An 18081-nucleotide genomic window follows, 5' to 3' on the forward strand; every position below is an offset into this window, starting at 1 on the left:
TTGTCCATCAAACGGAGACATATTTGTGTAAAGTTCATTTATTTATAGAAATAAGTAAATTAAAATAAATTTTATTAATAATAATAACATTACACTGATAAATCAATGTAATTTTTTAATTAAAATACTACAATTAAAGTCTTTGATTCTTCAATAAAATTCTTAAATATTCTCACAAAATTTACTTTTTTCATTGATTATGAAATTAATCATCAATCTTTTTTGGTTACATATATTTTTTTTGTTACAAAATTAAGCCTCAGTCTTAAACTTAATAACCTTAATAATCCTCCCCTCTAATACAAATTAAATAGGCATAGGAGCTGTCTCCATTCGTGTGCTGTGCCAACTCATAGGAGGCCACTTGTACCTACCACAGTCACCCACTCAGCTAAGCTTTTAGAATTTGAGTTAAGTTACCTTCCTTCAACCATAATATCCCAACCAACTCTGTCCTGTTCCTCAATCTCTCTACATATCTATCTATCTTTCTATCATCACAGTATCCTTAATAAGTCAGAACTTTGTCACAACTTTTTCCCATCACTTTGTGGAAAGATATTCATTCTAAGGGAAAAATGACAGAGGAGCAATCCAAAAAGGTGGCTGAGACTGAGAGTTTTCCCTCTAATCCTGCACCTGAACCTGTTGTTGTTCCAAAGGAGGATGTGGCAGAGGAGAAATCTGTAATTCCACAACCCTCTCCCTCTCCTGCTGATGAGTCCAAAGCTCTTGTCATAGTTGAGAGTATGATACTATAATTCCCCTTTGGCTTTCTCTTATCATTAATTTAATATCTGCTACCAAAAGGGTGAGGTGATGATATTATATTATTATATATCTGGCCAGGACATGATTTCAAAAACAAAATTATAAAAAAAAAGTCATTGCTTATGTTTTATGCTTATCTGTATCTGTTTATCTTTTTCAACCATTAATTAAGGTGACCACCAGTTTTAATTTCTTTTTGAGTTACATGAAGATTTTAATATAAGTGAAATTATTTCTACCTACCAACATGTGTGTCAGGATGTGTAAGTGAATCAGTTGGTATATTCAAGGTTTTAATTTTTCTTCAGTTTTGATGAGAATATTAATTTTTAACGCCATATATTTGTTTTCCTTTGTCTTCTGGTATCTGTTCTTTTTAACAATTATAACACTCTAACTGCAAGAAGTAGTTTTCTTGTGCTGAAATTTTCCGTCGTAGTTCTATGCGAAAGAGTTGTTTGACCAAATTGATGTGTTACCATCCAACCGAAAGATAATTAAGATTCTGGCATTCAAGTAAAATCCAATTTTGTATATTTGAGACAAAAAATTCAAGGAACCATCTTCGCCTGGTCTTGTGAATCGTGATCCATTGACGATTTTAAAATCTTCGAAGTTGATATTTTTTACTTAACCACATTTGTCACCTGTATACAAGCTGCTTAACGTGGTTTAATAATCTTACAAAGTCACTTTAACTTACAAGTCACCCTGTCTCTTTAGTTCATCACAATGTACGTTCCTATTTAATCATCACAATTACTGCTGTAAAATGTAAAGGCTCAAAGATAACAATTATTGTGTTTTTTGTTGTTAAATTGGTTACTGTCAGAGACTAGTGAAGTTGCTGAAGAGAAACCGATTGAGGGGTCTGTGAACCGAGGTGTGTTTGATTGTCATTGTGACACTTGATTTTCCTTTAGGCATTTCATATGCTGACATTACATCCTAATAATTCCTATGCTTTCTCAATCTTCTTCAGATGCTGTGCTTGCAAGAGTTGCAACCGAGAAGAGGCTGTCACTAATCAAAGCATGGGAAGAAAGTGAAAAGTCCAAAGCAGATAACAAGTAAGAGCTTGCACCACCTCCATAACTATCTATGCTGGTTTAGCATTTCATGTGGACTCAGTTCTATTCATAACTATGGGGATCAATAAAAAAAAAGGGAGGCAAAGAAGCTATGCGTAATATTGTTGCATTCTCTTTTCAGCTCAATAAAAACTGGCCTGATCATTGGCAGAACAATCTCTTAGAAGCAAATATATCTGGCATTGCAAAACATCATTAACGTGATCATTGTGAAATTAAGTTTGAGAAGATATGTAAATATGGAATTCTAATTAGAAGTTTAGAACAGATGACCACTATTTGTTTTGCCCAAAACTAGTTTGATAGTTCACATCAGATATTCATATTATTTTATCAGGACATTGGGTTCTTTGATGTTATTTAACAGAGTTTTTTTTTTAAAAAAACTAATTTATTTGAGCTTGATGATCAGGTCTCACAAAAAGCTTTCAGCCATTTCAGCATGGGAAAACAGCAAGAAAGCTGCAGCGGAGGCAGAATTGAGAAAGATTGAAGTAAGAACTTATTTTATTAGTAGAATTGTAACTTGTTTAGTGAGTACTGTTTAAAATTGTGTCCAATGCTTTATTCTTTTGGGAATTGGCATGAAATTTGCTCTTATCTTTTAAATTGAAATAAACAAACATGTTTCCACCCACCAATTGAGAGATTAGATTATTAGAAAGGAAGAGAGAGAACTAATATAGTGGTAAGAATTTGGGCGTAAAAAATAGAGTTGAAAGAAAAATATGGCAAACTCAAACATGCCTTATCAAAAGCAAAATATTCTTTTCAATTTTCATGCCTGAGATAAGCTAAGCTCTAACACATTGAACTTGGCAAAGATGGGGAGGAAAAATTGACTTTTCACTGTGTTTGTGAGCAGGAACAACTGGAGAAGAAAAAAGCAGAATATGGAGAGAAATTGAAAAACAAAATAGCTACAATCCACCGAGAAGCTGAAGAAAAGAGAGCATTTATTGAGGCCCAAAAAGGGGAAGAATTCTTGAAGGCAGAGGAGACTGCTGCAAAGTACAGGGCAACTGGAACAGCCCCAACGAAACTCTTTGGTTGTTTCTAACAAGCCTGATCATTAAAAAATGCTGTACTATTATTATTATTATTTTGTATTTTCTTTGATAGTTCATGTCAGTACATCGTGTGTGGTTTGGTTGTCTTTTGCTGAGTTGTAGTTCATGTTCATTTATTATGTTTGCATAGTGATATCACTGATATGTTGGTGTGAATATAACAATTTACTTTGTGTATACACAAGAAATTGAATTATTCAATTTGGGTATTACGAATTTCTTGTAGCATTAGGCCATTACCCCCTCTGTCCCAGATGGTTAATTTATCCAAGTACTTTCTGCCTTATGGGACAATCTCATCGTTAGTACGGGTATATTTCATGACCCAACAGTACAATTTTTCAGAGGATTTAATTTTGATCTAAAGTTGACGTGTCACCACGTTAATAAATAAGTTTGCCGATAACAACTAGTCTAAAAGTTAAATTATTGTAAGAATTTATCAAATTAGGACATTACTTAGGATTAATTATTTTTCTTAAGTTTGTATTAAAGTACTAAATAATTGACTTAGTTTAAAACGTAATGTGATCTTATTAAAAGTAAAACATATTTACTCAGTTAAACAAATTTAGTTTAGACGAACTAATTGTTTAATCAAATAATTAATCAAAAAGTGTTGTAATATTCTTTAATGTTTCTCGTTAGTTATTGGCATGCCAACACTGTAATTCCTACTCATGTGGCATATTTCACCCCTGTACTTATGTGAATCAAAGAACACATCAACTTCACCCTTGTCTGTACTTTGGTGAATCAAAGAACACAGCAACAACAGCTTGGTCCATCATATACACATAAACAGAAGCAGTTGAAGGGCAAGAACAATATCATTAACTCTGAATTCATTAATGTTAACTTTTAGCTACTGCTATCAAGTGGAGGGTAAAACTTGATCTCTAAGCAACTTTTCTTCTATCTACCTTTTTTCCCTTCTAGACCAACTATTGAAAACCAGCTACATGGTGAGTGCATTTACAAAAAAGAAGAAAAGGCAAAGAAAATTTTCCTATCAGTTCAACTGAAGGAGACTATCTTAGTCACATGTACCATCAAGGAGATTTTGGAAATGATCATTCTGTCCCAAGAATCCCATATCACTATCAGGCATATGTAGAAGGTGCTTCAGTGTTGAATCAGAAGTATCAAGAAATTCATAATTGCCTGAGTCAGAACCAGCTGTGTCATCATCAAGCTTTGGTTTGTAGCTACTTGTTTGTTCATGAACCATGCTCACATCCTCCAGCTTTGGAATGCAACTACTATTTCCAGTGTTGTTTTTCACCTGCAATGACACATCTGAACAAGACTCCAATTTTGATGAGGATGAAGGTTGTGAGACAAGGCTTTGACTCACTACTCCTTCTTCCTTTCCCTTGATCATGCGAAATGACTTTCCAACCTCTGAATTCCAAAGTTGAAGAAAGTGATCAGGGCATGTTTTACTCGTTGGCCATGAATTGAGCATTGTGGATTCCATTGACAACCTTGCCTCTGCCTCAACTCTCACACTCTCCCATTGTACCATGTGACGCGTCGAAGGAGATTCAGACTTCACAATCGTTGGATCAGGAATCACACATAGCTGTTTTGCTCTTTGGGAATAACATGATCGAAGGAGACGCTTCTTCAGATGGGTATTCCAGTAGTTCTTAATCTCATTGTCTGTTCTTCCAGGTAGTTGGGATGCTATAGAAGCCCACCTAAGTGAATATAATATCACAAGTACGGATTAATGCAACCAACTATCAAAGTATGGAGGTCTAAGGTTATTTATGAAATTTGAAAGTTCTCCTTTTCCTTAAAAGTTCTAATTAGTATACAAGGAATCCTTGATGTCAAAAGGGATTGAAAGAATGACAATTAAAAAAATGAAAACACTATGCATTGAAACTAAACAATATCCATTGGTAGTGACACATTTTTTAGTATCCAACAATGGCCAAGATGAATATACTATGCAGCTTATTAGTAAAATAAGCCTTCAGGACCTAGAGGGTTTTGGTATTGCATGTGTATAGTGTACATGTTGAAAAAAAAGAGCAAATGATGCAATGTGGTACCTGTTGCCAAGCATGCCATGAAGTTGAACAATTGTACTTTCTTCTTCACTAGTAAATGGGCCACGCTTGATGCCAGGACGAAGATAGTTTATCCACCGAAGCCGACAGCTTTTTCCACATCGTAGGAGACCTAGTTGTAAAAACACATCGATTAAATGGTTTTTCGTTTAATAATTCCTCCATCTTTATAACCACGCCTTCACCTTTCTCCTTCGGACTGTGTCAATTTTTCACCCTTTTCACATAGCACGCTTCAAATCCCCCGTCCAACAAAAATTTCCAAAGGGGAAAAATCCAATTGGATCAAAATAAAGTTCTATGCATATGCCAACAAATTTGGTTACAGTAAGTATTGAATCAGAACACAATTAAATTAACAACCAAAATAAAGTACAATTGGAACTGTACTAATTACTTAAACGCCAAAAAAAGTTGTACAACATGCAGAAATTGCTGCTAGGAGAACACAACCAAAAGCAACAATCGGGGGTTTTCTTCATTATGAAAACAAGTCACATTGAGATTGGAGTTGATTCAAGAGTAAGCTCAGAGTTTTCACTAATTAATACCTAAAACCTTGAAGAAAAATGAAAACTTTAGCGATAAGTAAACAATCCCTATTCTTCTTCCCCGTCTTCAAAATTTTCCAAAAAGGCAAACATAAAAGTACTCTTAGCTTTCAAGAAATGAAAAAGCAGAGAAGAAGAAGAAGAAATAGCACCTGCATGTTTGGGAAGTGAACGCCAACTTCCATGGCCATGTTTGTGGATGTAGTCAACCAAAGATTGGTCTTCTTCAGGTGTCCAAGCTCCCCTTCTGACTCCATGTTTCTCACAACAAGGTGCTTTACCCATCTTCACCACTCATTCATTAGCATTACCACACACCCAACAATTAATAATATTTAATACTAACACAGACTTTTTTTACCTTGCAGCTGCACACACTGAAGTGATGACAGTAACAATTGGGGTCAGGGTCTATTCATCACAGCCAAAAAAAGGAAGAAGGAAAGAAGAGTGTTGCAGAAGGAAACGGGAAATTAAATGCATGTGTGTATGATAATATAATAGGACAATGGGGCGGCTTAGAGGTCCACTAGTACACATTTATATATAAGTATAAAAACATATATACCTCTGTAAAGCAAAGTGGTGTGGTTCTTAATGGCGTCATAAAAAGCAAATATATGGAGAGATCAGTGAGAGGGGATGCAGAAAACGAGGGAAGTGCAATGGAAGTGTGAGGATGAGGGAGAAACGTCATGTAACAACAAAAGCAGAAAGAGAGAGAGTGTTGAAACTTGGGTTGGAGCGGTGGAAGAAAAGACAAAGAGAGAGTGATGGCAATGGCATAATATCTAATGAATGTTCATTGGTTAAGGTGAACTGTGTTGAGTTGACGAGCTGCATTTATGTTCTGAACTGCCCCGTCAAACCTTCGTCAACGTGCCTTCTACTAGAAAATGCCTTGGCTCTTAACTTCATAACTGAAAATCAGCTCTAGTCTCATTTGAATTTCATAATTCACTCCCAAAGGATGATATTTTTGTCTACTTCTATTATATGATTTGATTACAGAATTAGTTTTTTAATTTGGATATTTTCTTTTAGTGTTTGAAATTTAAAAATATTTTTTTTAGTTTCTGAATTTTGATAATTTGTTTTTTTAATTCCTATCTATCTGACAAGTTTTTAATAATTTGTGGGTTTTTAGTGTTCTATCTTAAAATACAAATTCAAACAGCTAAAAAATAAAAGTTAATTTATAACGGCTAAAAATTATTATAAAATATTGATTTATTATGTCATAGATTAAAAATTTTTTGTCAAAATTCAAGAAAAAAAATTTAAATTTTAAGGAATAAAGAAAATACACGTCCAACTTCAAAGACCGAAACAATAATTAAATCTTATTTAAAGCTAATTTTTATACTTATTTTAAAAATTATTAAAATTGATTTCATAATATTGATTTTCTAAATTAGATCATAAGACTGATCTATTTTGAATTTGTATTTTAAAATTGTTACAAATGTTAAAAAACTATCACAAAATACTAAAACACAATCTAAACTATTAATTTATTATGTCAGAGATTAAAAAATAATTTATTAAAATTTAGGGATTAAAAAAAATTCAGATACTAATACATTAACTAATTAAGCCTATAATTAATATATAAGCTTATTCTTTTAATGATTTTAACCAATAAAAAATTGTTTAAAATAGTGTGTATGTTATTAACACTTCTATTAAAATTTATAATTTTTTTTAATTAATCATATGAGAATCTTTAATTAGAAACTACTTTGTGCGATGCACATATTAGTGTGATACAAATGTTAGTTTCAGAGCAGTAAAGATAATAAATATTTTTAAATAAGAATGTAAAAACAAAAACTAAAAAAAATTGTATTAACAACAATAAAATTTAAAAATAAAGAATATTTTTCTTGAATAAACATCCATAAAATTTTAGAATTTTTAGACATGTTCTCATTTCAATGATAAAAAAAGAAGACCTGTTCTCATTATTTTCTAACAAATTTTTTAAACCATACTGGAATGCATTATAAAAAAAGTAATGTGAATAAATACATGTCTTGAAAGATGTAGTCCAACAAAAGAAAGTATCTAAACTTAAAATTTATTAATTGTCATTGCAAATATTGGATAGATATCGAGTTAGTTTGTCTAAATTTTTAATTTTTTTTTAGAAAAGTGTTTTTTAGATAAAAGTTGTTTTTAAAAAAAAACATATCAAATTTGCTTCTTAACTTTCTTTTTAAAAATTTAAAATAAAAGAAGTTTAGAAAAATACAAAAAAGTAGAAAAGTGATAATTTTATTAAAAAGCACTTTTTTAACAAAGGAATTTAAACAAACTGATCAATTATTTATAAACATTTCATTAAATATTTTAAATATATTTTGTATTCTTAAGGCGTGGGTTAAAAATTATTTACAATCAAAATAGACTATATTATAGATATGAAAAATATATTTAAGTATTTTTTAAATAATAAATCAATAAACATTCTCAATTTTTTTTAGAAATATCTTATTTTTTATTTAAATATGATTTTGATCTTGTTTCAACTTTTGATAGTTGTTTCCAAAATTAAAATTCAGTGTATCGTTGTTTACTAAAAAATTCGTTACTCAACTCTTCGTATCAAACACATTTCAAATGTATGCACGTGGTTGCTTTTATCAGGCTTCTAAGAGAAATGTTAAGGCTTGAACATTTTTAAATAAAGTGTAATAGCAAGGGTATATTATTCTTAATTTATTTTAAAATATACATGGTATACCTTTTGTGATTGTGGATGATCGATTACCCAAATCACAATACTCATCTTGCACCAAAAAATGAAAAAAAAAACACGAAAAATAACAATTTTCCACGAGGACCATGATAATTGAAAGAACGGAGAAAGTGCTAAAGAAGGGAAATGCATGTTCTTATTAAGGGGTTTATCATATAAAGCTTTTTTGCCACCCCTTATCTTTTGTCCACCCATAATGATTCCTTTTGCACACACTAGGAATAACTTCTTTTCCAAGTTCTCTGACTCATTCCTTAACCTCACACATTCTATATAAGGGCCCTGCAATGCAAACAAATTTATTTATCTGAGTCATTAAGAAAGGAGAACAAAACCATTATCCATTATTTGAGATAAAAGAGAAATTTCCAGAGACTTGTTTAATCTCAAAGGATATGGTTAAGGTAACTATAGTTGGAAGGGTAAGCGATGGATTACCTCTAGCACAAGGATTGAGATATATGAATGAAGAGAATGGATATCTTTCATGTTACAGGCAACAAGCAGAGTTCATACTCCAAGAATTTTCAAGGGGAGCATTAACAGCTTCCAAGATGACTATTCATATTGATAATTTCTGCTTTAAGTATCCTTCCTTTTTAGTTTTTTCTCTTCTTTTAATTTATTTCAAATTCAGTTTTGTTTCTGTTATCGATGAAGTTGTTGTCATGCTTGCAATTTTCTGTTATGCCTCATATTCTTCATTTACTTGTACCCCTTTATCACAGGCTAATCTTTCAGAAAATAGAGTTTATGTTGAGTCTATTAAAATTCCATTTAAGCCATAGACTTTAAATTAATGGCACTTGCCTTTTTTTGGCTTTTTATTCCTCTCTAGTTCCTGAAGTTGCATTGCATTAAATTTGATTATGATTATACTCTTTTGGTATTAAGCTACTTGGTCGAGAATGGAGTTGTTTTCATTGTGTTGTGTGAGTTCACGTACCCAAGAAAACTGGCCTTCCATTACCTACAAGATATACAAAAGGAATTTGAGAAGTTTGATAAAACCCTCATAGGCAAAATCACAAGGCCATACAGCTTTGTCAAATTTGGTAATTCCCTTGAACCACTAGTCTGCTACAATGATATCATTGTCAAGCACTTGGTGTTAATGTTTGCTAAATAAGGAAATGGAGGTCCACTTTTTTTTTTCCCCAATATTTTCTCTTTGTGAAATTTTTGTTTTGTCATATTTCCTTGCCAAACAAGTCACAATTTCTTTGTCAGATGGTATAATTGCAAACATTAGCAGACAATACATCGATACAAGAACTCAGGCCAACCTATCAAAACTTAATGCTAACCGGAAACAAGATTTAGACATTGCCACTGAAGACATTTACAACATTTTAGAAAGGAAGAGAAATTCAGGTAAGGTAATTCCTCCTCCCCAACTGTTCATATTGATACTTTTGATTGTTTGCACTAAGAAAACAAGTTATGTAACTTTTTGGTCACACGCCCATATCTTATAATGACAGAAACAATGAGAAGCTCACCGGTTACTCTTCTGCCTGAATCCACAATATGGTGTTCCCCACGCCTTGAGGTATGCTAAAGTTGAATGCTCTAATTAATGTTACTTGTTATACATTTCATATCGACTAGTGATATGACTAAACAATCCTAACCTTGCATGCTAGTTTTATAGGATTAAGTCTAAATATCCAAATTTTAAAATGAAATCAGTCCTTGCACGAGGGAATGTGTTGGTTTTGTCAGGTTAAATCAGACCCAAACCCAATTCTACCATTAATTGTTCATTTTATTCTTTTGGAGCATAGGTGATTGCGTTGAAATGGACACCTGTTATGATCATTGTCATTACTTCTATGGCTCTTCTATGGGCTAGCTTAGCCGACTTTATTGTTTAAAGCTGGTGACTATCCCTGAGATCATGACTAAAGAAGATGGTTTAATACCATAAAACTTCAATGCGCTGCAAGGACTTAAATAATATGTCATGGTCCACTAGTATTGAATATGATACAACATTGATGTGGAGAAAAAAATAAAGATATGGAGTGGTCCATTGCTATCCCTTCCCCAGCACATAATCTAGGGAAAACAAAGAAAGAGAGATACAGAATGAAGAAGAAAAAGTCTGATTTGTCACGGAATTTCTACTCTCTACCTTGAAAGTGAAAATTTTCCTTTTGATACACTCGACTGACACGAGTTGCCTTTGATATTTTTATATGTACTAAATCATTTGTAAACATGGTAATAAATTGGTATTTGTCAAATTTATTATATAATTTATGATTATTATATATATTATTAAGTTGGTGTCCATCTTTCTCCAAAAAAAAAAAAAAGAAGTTGGTGTCTCTCTGTGTCGTCATATCTACTTGTGGTGTGTTGTTAATAAGGATGGTTTGCACAAAATTGACTTGTAGAAATTTATTTATTTATTTATTTTTCAGAAGACTTGTAGGAATGTTAGAACGAATCAATTTGTTTAACTCATCTATATGAATTGGATTTAGAAATGGAAAACTGAATCAGGCTAACCAAATTGACCCAAACTTGTTCGATAAAATATAAGGAGCGTTGCTAGGTGCACCCAGCACTAGCCACGAAAAGATAAAAATACCCCTTACAGATCAAGTTGATCCGTAAGTTAATTTTTAAGACTTACGAATCAACTTGATCCATAAGTCTTTTACAAATCAACTTGATCCGTAAGTCTTTTACGGATCAAGTTGATCCGTAAATCTTTTACGGATCAACTTAATTCGTAAGGGGAGAAATTAACAGAGACAGTTTTATCATTTTCAAAGAATGTTGGGTGCACCTAATAACACTCAAATATAAGGTTTAGATTTAATTTTTTTAACTTAAATTAAATACAGGCTCGCAATCGTATTGAACCAACTCATATTGGACTGAATAACCCATTTTACCACCTATAGTTAGGACTATTAGGTTAAATTGCATAATTGAATTCGTCAATCCCATAATAATCTCAAATCACCTAATAGTTTATTCAGACTTCACAATTATTACTTAATAGTCATGAATTTTCACCCAAAAAAAACTTTAGTCTATGAACCTTTAAAATTTTGCAACCATCAGGTATAGCAGCTATGTAGTTGTGATATTTTACAATCATATCATATTCATATACATGGCCAAATTTCTACATATTAACCCACTAGCACTTAATCAACGCCAAAAATGTTTTAAGATTTTCTGTAAAAACATTGAAGACCCCGGAAGTTGACTTCTTAGTTTGAAACGAAATTACATATATGTATGCAACGACAATGAAGTGGGTAGGAGTATAGTACATACAACTTGCAATGGAACTATTATTTTATATATATTGCTAAAGTTTGATTGTTTTCAGTATGTATAAAATTAGAAAATAATATTATTCCTTGCTGACCAGCCCTGAAACTTAGCTCTCATATGTACATTATTGCATCATTGCTCATGCTGAAATTGCTACTTAAGTCAAACCCGGGCATACAATGAATGTAACCATTTTCCACCATTTGATTTGCATACTTTAGCTGTGAATTGAACATCTCAGGGGCTGGAATGTTACTTACACATCTATTATAGTCTCCACCAAAGGGCACCTCTGACATATCATGAATTGCAGCTTCTTGAAAAGTTGAATTATGATCAAATCCATTCCTCAAACCCAAAGACTCCACTGAATTTGCAGAGTTTACATGATCCAATGAAAGCCACTCGGCAAATAACAGTTTTGGTAAGGAGCTTTGACAAGACTCTTTGGTGAAGTTATAGATCTGTTGGCCTTGAGTTGCAAGTTTTTGGATAGAATTTGAAGAGTCTATTGTATCTGAGCTTGAGCTAGCATACTTAATTTGGTTATGAGATTCCATTTCCTTAGCTTTGGCCACTCTCTTTTTCAAATATGAATGCCAATAGTTTTTAATCTCATTGTCTGTCCTTCCTGGCAAATGCTGTGATATCTGTGACCACCTAGCCAATATAATTCAAGTTGCTCTCAGCAGTCTTAATTAAAAGAGGAAGAAATTACACTGCAAATTTTATTTTACTGGAAAGTAGTGTTGAATTTCTGTTATAAAGTTTGGGATTTCAGCTGTAAATTAATGTTACCAAGTCACACACACACAAATTCTTTATGTGAATAAATTATTTTCAATGTATAAAATGTTTGATGATTACTAATTGGAATATAAGAAGGGGCACTCTGTCATTCTATAAAATGGACAAATAAAATTGGGCTAGATTTAAATTAAATATACAGAATTGAGGAATAGTAGAATAGACTTTTTTTGTTTTCAATATTCATCCCTCTTAAAAAAAAAGGATCATGCTTTCTAACTTCTAAGCCAATTCGTGGCTTGACTGACTTGTCAGTTCTTCCATCTATTTTTTCATTTTTAAAAGGACCCAGTTGCTTTTATAAAACAGAATTAAATATTAAACTACTTCCAATCCAATTACATTCCCTAGCTTAAGCCTCAGATATTGAATAGGAGACATTTTTTTTTCCTTGCATCATTTTGTACTAATGGAAACTTAATTTAACACTTAACACCTATTCCTGACAGGTCTTTATCAATATTTTACAAAGTAAATTACAAAATTTACTTATTCCGCATCAACTTGCTCATAAAATTGAAACTATTAAAATTTGATAAAGTGAAGAAAGATGTACTCTTTCTGGCTTACTTGTTGCCTAGCATGTCGTGAAGGGTGAGGATTGTCTCCTCTTCCTGTTTGCTGAACTTTCCTCTCTTTAATCCTGGCCTTAGATAGTTAATCCACCTTAATCTACAGCTCTTTCCATTCCTTTGCAAGCCTGCACATAAATGTATTTGCCCCAACAGTGTCAGGTAAAATTTTTAAAAAATTATATAAATACCTGATGGTTTGACTATAACACTTTGTTTATTACCAGCAGAATTTACTGACTCAATATGCCGGTCTGGTCTACCAAAAGGTGTAAAAATTACGCAAGCCAGAATTGTCAAATTAATTTAGCAAGGAGGATTATGAAATTCTAATAACTACCAAGTCATGCATTTCACAAGTGTTTTTAACTGTTAGTGTGAATAAAAAAAATGGATGACATTAGTTTAATTAATAGAGTATTATTTGACTGGTAATTAAAAAAATTAAAAACTGAATGAACTGAAAAAATTAAAAACCAAAAAAGTAAATGGAATTGGATTGGTTTTCAAATTCAAATTTAAAAGCCAATCGTACCTAAATCTAACAAAAATTATACTAATATTTTAGTAAGAATATTTTTATAATGTCCGTGATTACTTGAGTTTTTTTTATAACTACTTAAGAATTTTCTTATCGTGCCACAAACACCTCTTCGTAGAAGTATTATTTTCCTTATCAATACAATCTTTTCATACCCAGAATTGATTATTAATTCAAATAAAGGGAAACGAAAAGCTTATTAAGACATTTCAAATTTATAGATGTTAAAATCAGTGAAACATGCTCACATTTTCCATTTGATAACATAATCTGAGTTCAAATAAGTAGTAGGCATACTTTCAAATCAAAGAAGAGAAACCTTTTTCCAAGATGACCAATTAGATGTCTCCATTTAATAATATAACAGTATCAAGAGTATGGAATAATGTCCCTTTGTCAAGTACATATCAGGAATATGCTCACTGTGGTATGATTGAGGATTGACAAAAGGTCACAAACAGGGAAGAAGAAAGAAACCAACCTGCCTTAATGGGGACAGAACTCCAACAGCCATGACCATGTTTAAGGATGTGGTTTCTGAGCTTGTTGTCTTCTTCAGGTGACCATAACCCCTTCTTATGTTTTGCTTTTCCCTTTTCCATTGGCTGGAACCCCATTTTACTTAGCCTCACAGAATTTCACTTCAATGGTAGGCTTGGAATTGTATTGGATTCTCTACAACAGAATACACAGAGCAAACTAAGAGAAGGAAGGGAAAATATTTGGTAGGGAAACAGTGCACAAAGAGACTTATATATAAAAATAAAAGGAAATAGTCGTGCTTGTGCATTTTATTTTCCATTACTTATTCACAAAAAGCGTTGAAATAACAAAATAAATGTATAAGCCAAGAAAGTTCTATTGAATAAAAAATCTCTGTCCTGCCCCCAAAGGGTTGAAAACTTGTTCCACCTTGCAGAAGTTCACCTTTACAGATTCAAAGGGTTCCCAATTTAGAAAATGTTGGAACTTATGGGATCATCATTGCTTGCTATCAACTTGATTTAATACTAGATTATATGTCCAAAATCCCCAAAAGTTACATTTTTTTTTGGTACAATATAGATGGAGTTTGTTTTTTGCATTTAAATTGCATATTTTAAATATTTTTATGACAGTTATGAAAGTGTAATATAATGTGAAGGGCTTTAATTCGTTAAAGATAAGAAAATAGTGTGTAGTCTTCACGTACAACATAAATTAATTTAACTGATGAAACTCCCTAGCCAGGTAGACTGAATAATGGCAGTGAGGTAATAATAGCGTTTCAGCTATGGGTTGGAGCATACTATTCATTGAGCTAGTACACCTAATAGCTTATGCTTATTCAAGTCAACTTCATCTCGTGCCGACACATTCTCTACCCTTTAAGAGCAATCAACAAAGTACTTCCTAGTAATATTAAACTTGATCATTATCAATCGTCACATTGTTTTTAAGTGTAACTAGTTGTACCCCATAAACACAATAACCTGTTAAGTATATATGCTTTTTAGATTATGGATTTTGATCTTTTTTCATTTCGGGCTTTTTCATTTACCTTTTGAAATATCAGGTACTGCATAACTCATTTTCAAATATGGCCAGAAATGGTAAAGAAACCTGCTTTTGCTGATGTTGCTTGCATGTTTACCGTTCTTTTAACTGGTATCCACTTTTGAATTGAAAAAGATCCAGTTGAGTATGATTAATTTTGGGAATATATGAAAAAAAACCAAATAATATAAGCTTAAAGGAATATAAGATATGGTTAACAAAAACAAAAACTAAGAATTGGGGGGGGGAGAAAACTAATATAAAGAAGAACTCATCAAATTCTTTTATATTCTTTGATAGAGTCAATTTTTTGTTACAAACTTAATGCAGTTAAGAAACCAGTCTTTGTCCTGTTTTTGTGGCTGATGTGTGCAGTTGATGAAATAAATGGCAGCAACAGTGAATCAGGTAAGCGTGAAGAATCTACAAGCGTGTGCAAGTTGAAGTTGCTATAGGAGAAAATTGTCCTTACAAGGGCCATTACACTTGCACTTGCATTATTGCAAAAGGAACGTTTGTACAAATTTGGCAGATAATAGAAGATGATAGCGTTGATGGTGGACAACATCAGGATAAAAACAGTTAACTTGGGTGAAATTGTTGCAGCAATTTTCAGCACAGAGGATCAATTTCTGTTGCATTAGTTCATATTTCGTATGTGGGTTGTATTAACTTGTGATTGTTGTCAAGTATTGTTGATACTATAAAATATAGATTTTAGTTGATTTTAACAAATGATGTTTTCTTCTGATTTTAACATATCCCCTCTTCTATGGGATTATTTTTCATTTGACTAGTTTACCAAGTCATCGTATTATTACAATAAGTCATGAACTAAGTTTGAGAAAGTTACCGGCACCAAAAAAAAGTTTGAGAAAGTTACATTACAATAATCAATTACTTAGAGGTAGGTAAACGTTAGGATTAACTTATTCTTATGATGGCGGTAATAGAAGGTAATCCTCTCCATTCCTAAAACTCGTGTTTGGTTTAGCAAATTTTTAAAAAATTATTCGCTTCTTGAACTTTTTTAAAGTTAATTATTTCACTAAAACGAATCTGAAGCAAACATATTGCTTTCCTTGAACACTTATCTACGGAAGCTAACGATGACTTCACTTTGCTTTTGTTCAGTTCAGCTGAAAAATAGAGCATGCACAACATTTTTACACCGTTAATCAATAAAAAAATATCATATATAATAATTTTATTATTTTTTATATTAATTATGTTAAAACCGTTTATAACATGGTATTTACACAATCATTTAACAACGGATTGTCATGTATGATACTTTTATAATAATAACTTAAAAAAATCAATTTTAGGATGGTTTCTAATAAATTGACAATATAAATTCTTCACACCTTTTTTTTATTTGGTACACTCATAGTATATTGAAATTAAATTAACCCATAAAATTGATGTAATGGTATAAGATGTTGCTAAGTAGAAACAACGTGTATTCTCAGACACACGACCATAAGAAAAAAATATGGAAATTAAACTCATAAAAATTAAATACATTAGGTGATAAATTGATTACTTAGTTGGCACATGCACATGTATCCCCCCTAACTTATTCCAGAGATGGAATCTGAGGAGTTCCCATGTATATCTTCGAGTTGGTAGTGTCCCTTCAATCAGGCATATACCCAAGCAAAACAAGCCATTTGACTAAGAAAATGATCCCCGATTAGTTTGTCAAGGAACACAGGAACCCTAGCGAGACACGACAAAGGTACAGCGTTGGACCGTTGGTGAAGAAATTCCCAAGCGCGTATGTTTGTGTTACATTATTATTCCGAATTTGAGATTATTGAACCAATTAATGACTTGATGAGATCAACAAGGTATCACAATTATTGTTGAGAATTGGACAATGTGGTTCTTCAATACATAAACAAAACAATATTTTATTTGTATATTTAACTAATATACTCCACTGAAATCCCTTTGCCAGATTGCACTTTCATTAGCAAAAAAAAAAATAGAAAAAGAAAAAAAAAACTGGTTGAAAACTACACACACAAAGTTCAATAGTGATAAAAAAATTGTCACGCATGGTCGAAGGTTGGCCTCCTCTAAGTAGCAAGAATTATTCAGTTTGTCAAATAATATTAAATAACAATACTGATGAGAACGAAGAAACATAAAACTACCTTTTACAAAAACTAATAAGATAGATATTTAGAAAGAACTTATTAAAATAACTCTAAACCTGCAATGAACTTAATTTCACAACTATTATAATTAGCTAGAAATTAAATTGTAGGCGTGCCTGAAGCTCTAAATTAAAGGGTGTATTATCATATTATCATATAGCAAAACTTGAAGCATGATGTGCTCTACAGTTGTTTGCTTCTGCCTAAACTATGGAACAATTAAGTATCTTATTCTCCCTGAACTTGTGGAAAGGAGCAAGAATCATTATCTGCCGACTACTATCCTCTAGGGCACAAGGGAATCTTACAATTGTTGTTGTTATGCGCTTTTAACTAAGATTATTCATGTAAAACTTTGGTCCCATGAGAGAAGATATTTTGATTTTATCAACAAAAGGATTAAGATATAACAATTAGAAATTAAAAATCATATGTAAGGACTAAAACCATGTGCTTTTAGTTCTTAAAAATTAAAATTCATGTACTTTTAGTTAATATAAAAAGGATTAAGATATTTTGTTTTATTTTTATTTAAAAAAAATGTAAAGAGGCACTTCTCTTTTTTTGATAATAATAATAATAATAATAATAATAATAATAATAATAATAATAGAATTCGGGAATATCGTGATATAAAAATATTAAAATGTATTTTTAAATATGAAAGTACATATAAAAAAAAAATCAAAACTCTTCCCCTCAACATGAGAATTTAAACATTCTTAAAAATTCTAGACATTGTTAATCAAACTCTTTTACAAGTATATAACATTTACTATATATTTTTATGCTCCCATATCATACTACATTTGTCTTCCATGACATTATTTGATTC

The 18081-nt window shown here is 31.7% G+C and overlaps 4 protein-coding genes across 6 annotated transcripts; 2 read left to right on the forward strand and 2 right to left on the reverse strand.

Annotated features, from left to right (window-relative positions):
- The first annotated feature begins 349 nt into the window (after positions 1 to 349).
- On the forward strand, positions 350 to 3148 carry LOC100305501 (remorin family protein). The gene is made up of 5 exons (NM_001249350.2): positions 350 to 747; positions 1604 to 1654; positions 1754 to 1841; positions 2275 to 2356; positions 2728 to 3148. The coding sequence occupies exons 1-5, from the start codon at positions 579 to 581 to the stop codon at positions 2920 to 2922; spliced, it is 585 nt and encodes a 194-aa protein (NP_001236279.1). The 5' UTR covers positions 350 to 578; the 3' UTR covers positions 2923 to 3148.
- A 614-nt stretch (positions 3149 to 3762) lies between these two features.
- On the reverse strand, positions 3763 to 6617 carry LOC100807142 (transcription factor MYB17). 2 transcript variants are annotated; one of them, XM_041005922.1, is made up of 4 exons: positions 6133 to 6617; positions 5717 to 5941; positions 4996 to 5125; positions 3763 to 4635 (listed from the first exon to the last, which is right to left on the reverse strand). In XM_041005922.1, the coding sequence occupies exons 2-4, from the start codon at positions 5847 to 5849 to the stop codon at positions 3969 to 3971; spliced, it is 930 nt and encodes a 309-aa protein (XP_040861856.1). In that variant the 5' UTR covers positions 5850 to 5941; positions 6133 to 6617; the 3' UTR covers positions 3763 to 3968. The 2 variants fall into 2 exon arrangements, with proteins under 2 accessions (XP_040861856.1, XP_003535618.1); XM_003535570.5 differs by having other exon boundaries at positions 5717 to 5849; positions 5926 to 6617.
- A 1754-nt stretch (positions 6618 to 8371) lies between these two features.
- Positions 8372 to 10612, forward strand: LOC100807669 (uncharacterized). Of its 2 annotated transcripts, none has more exons than XR_416532.4 (3): positions 8372 to 9704; positions 9810 to 9877; positions 10113 to 10612. XR_416532.4 is itself a non-coding variant. In XM_006589485.4 (3 exons), exons 1-3 carry the CDS (start codon positions 9459 to 9461, stop codon positions 10200 to 10202), a joined length of 399 nt encoding a protein of 132 aa, XP_006589548.1. In that variant the 5' UTR covers positions 8380 to 9458; the 3' UTR covers positions 10203 to 10612. The 2 variants fall into 2 exon arrangements, 1 of the variants encoding a protein (XP_006589548.1); XM_006589485.4 differs by having other exon boundaries at positions 8380 to 9699.
- A 926-nt stretch (positions 10613 to 11538) lies between these two features.
- LOC100790724 (transcription factor LAF1-like) lies at positions 11539 to 14272 on the reverse strand. The gene is made up of 3 exons (NM_001254391.3): positions 14027 to 14272; positions 13003 to 13132; positions 11539 to 12285 (listed from the first exon to the last, which is right to left on the reverse strand). Exons 1-3 carry the CDS (start codon positions 14160 to 14162, stop codon positions 11739 to 11741), a joined length of 813 nt encoding a protein of 270 aa, NP_001241320.1. The 5' UTR covers positions 14163 to 14272; the 3' UTR covers positions 11539 to 11738.
- Between the last annotated feature and the right edge of the window lie 3809 nt (positions 14273 to 18081).

The sequence above is a fragment of the Glycine max genome, chromosome 10 (assembly GCF_000004515.6).
Source record: "Glycine max cultivar Williams 82 chromosome 10, Glycine_max_v4.0, whole genome shotgun sequence".
In the NCBI taxonomy this organism is placed as follows: Eukaryota; Viridiplantae; Streptophyta; class Magnoliopsida; order Fabales; family Fabaceae; genus Glycine; species Glycine max.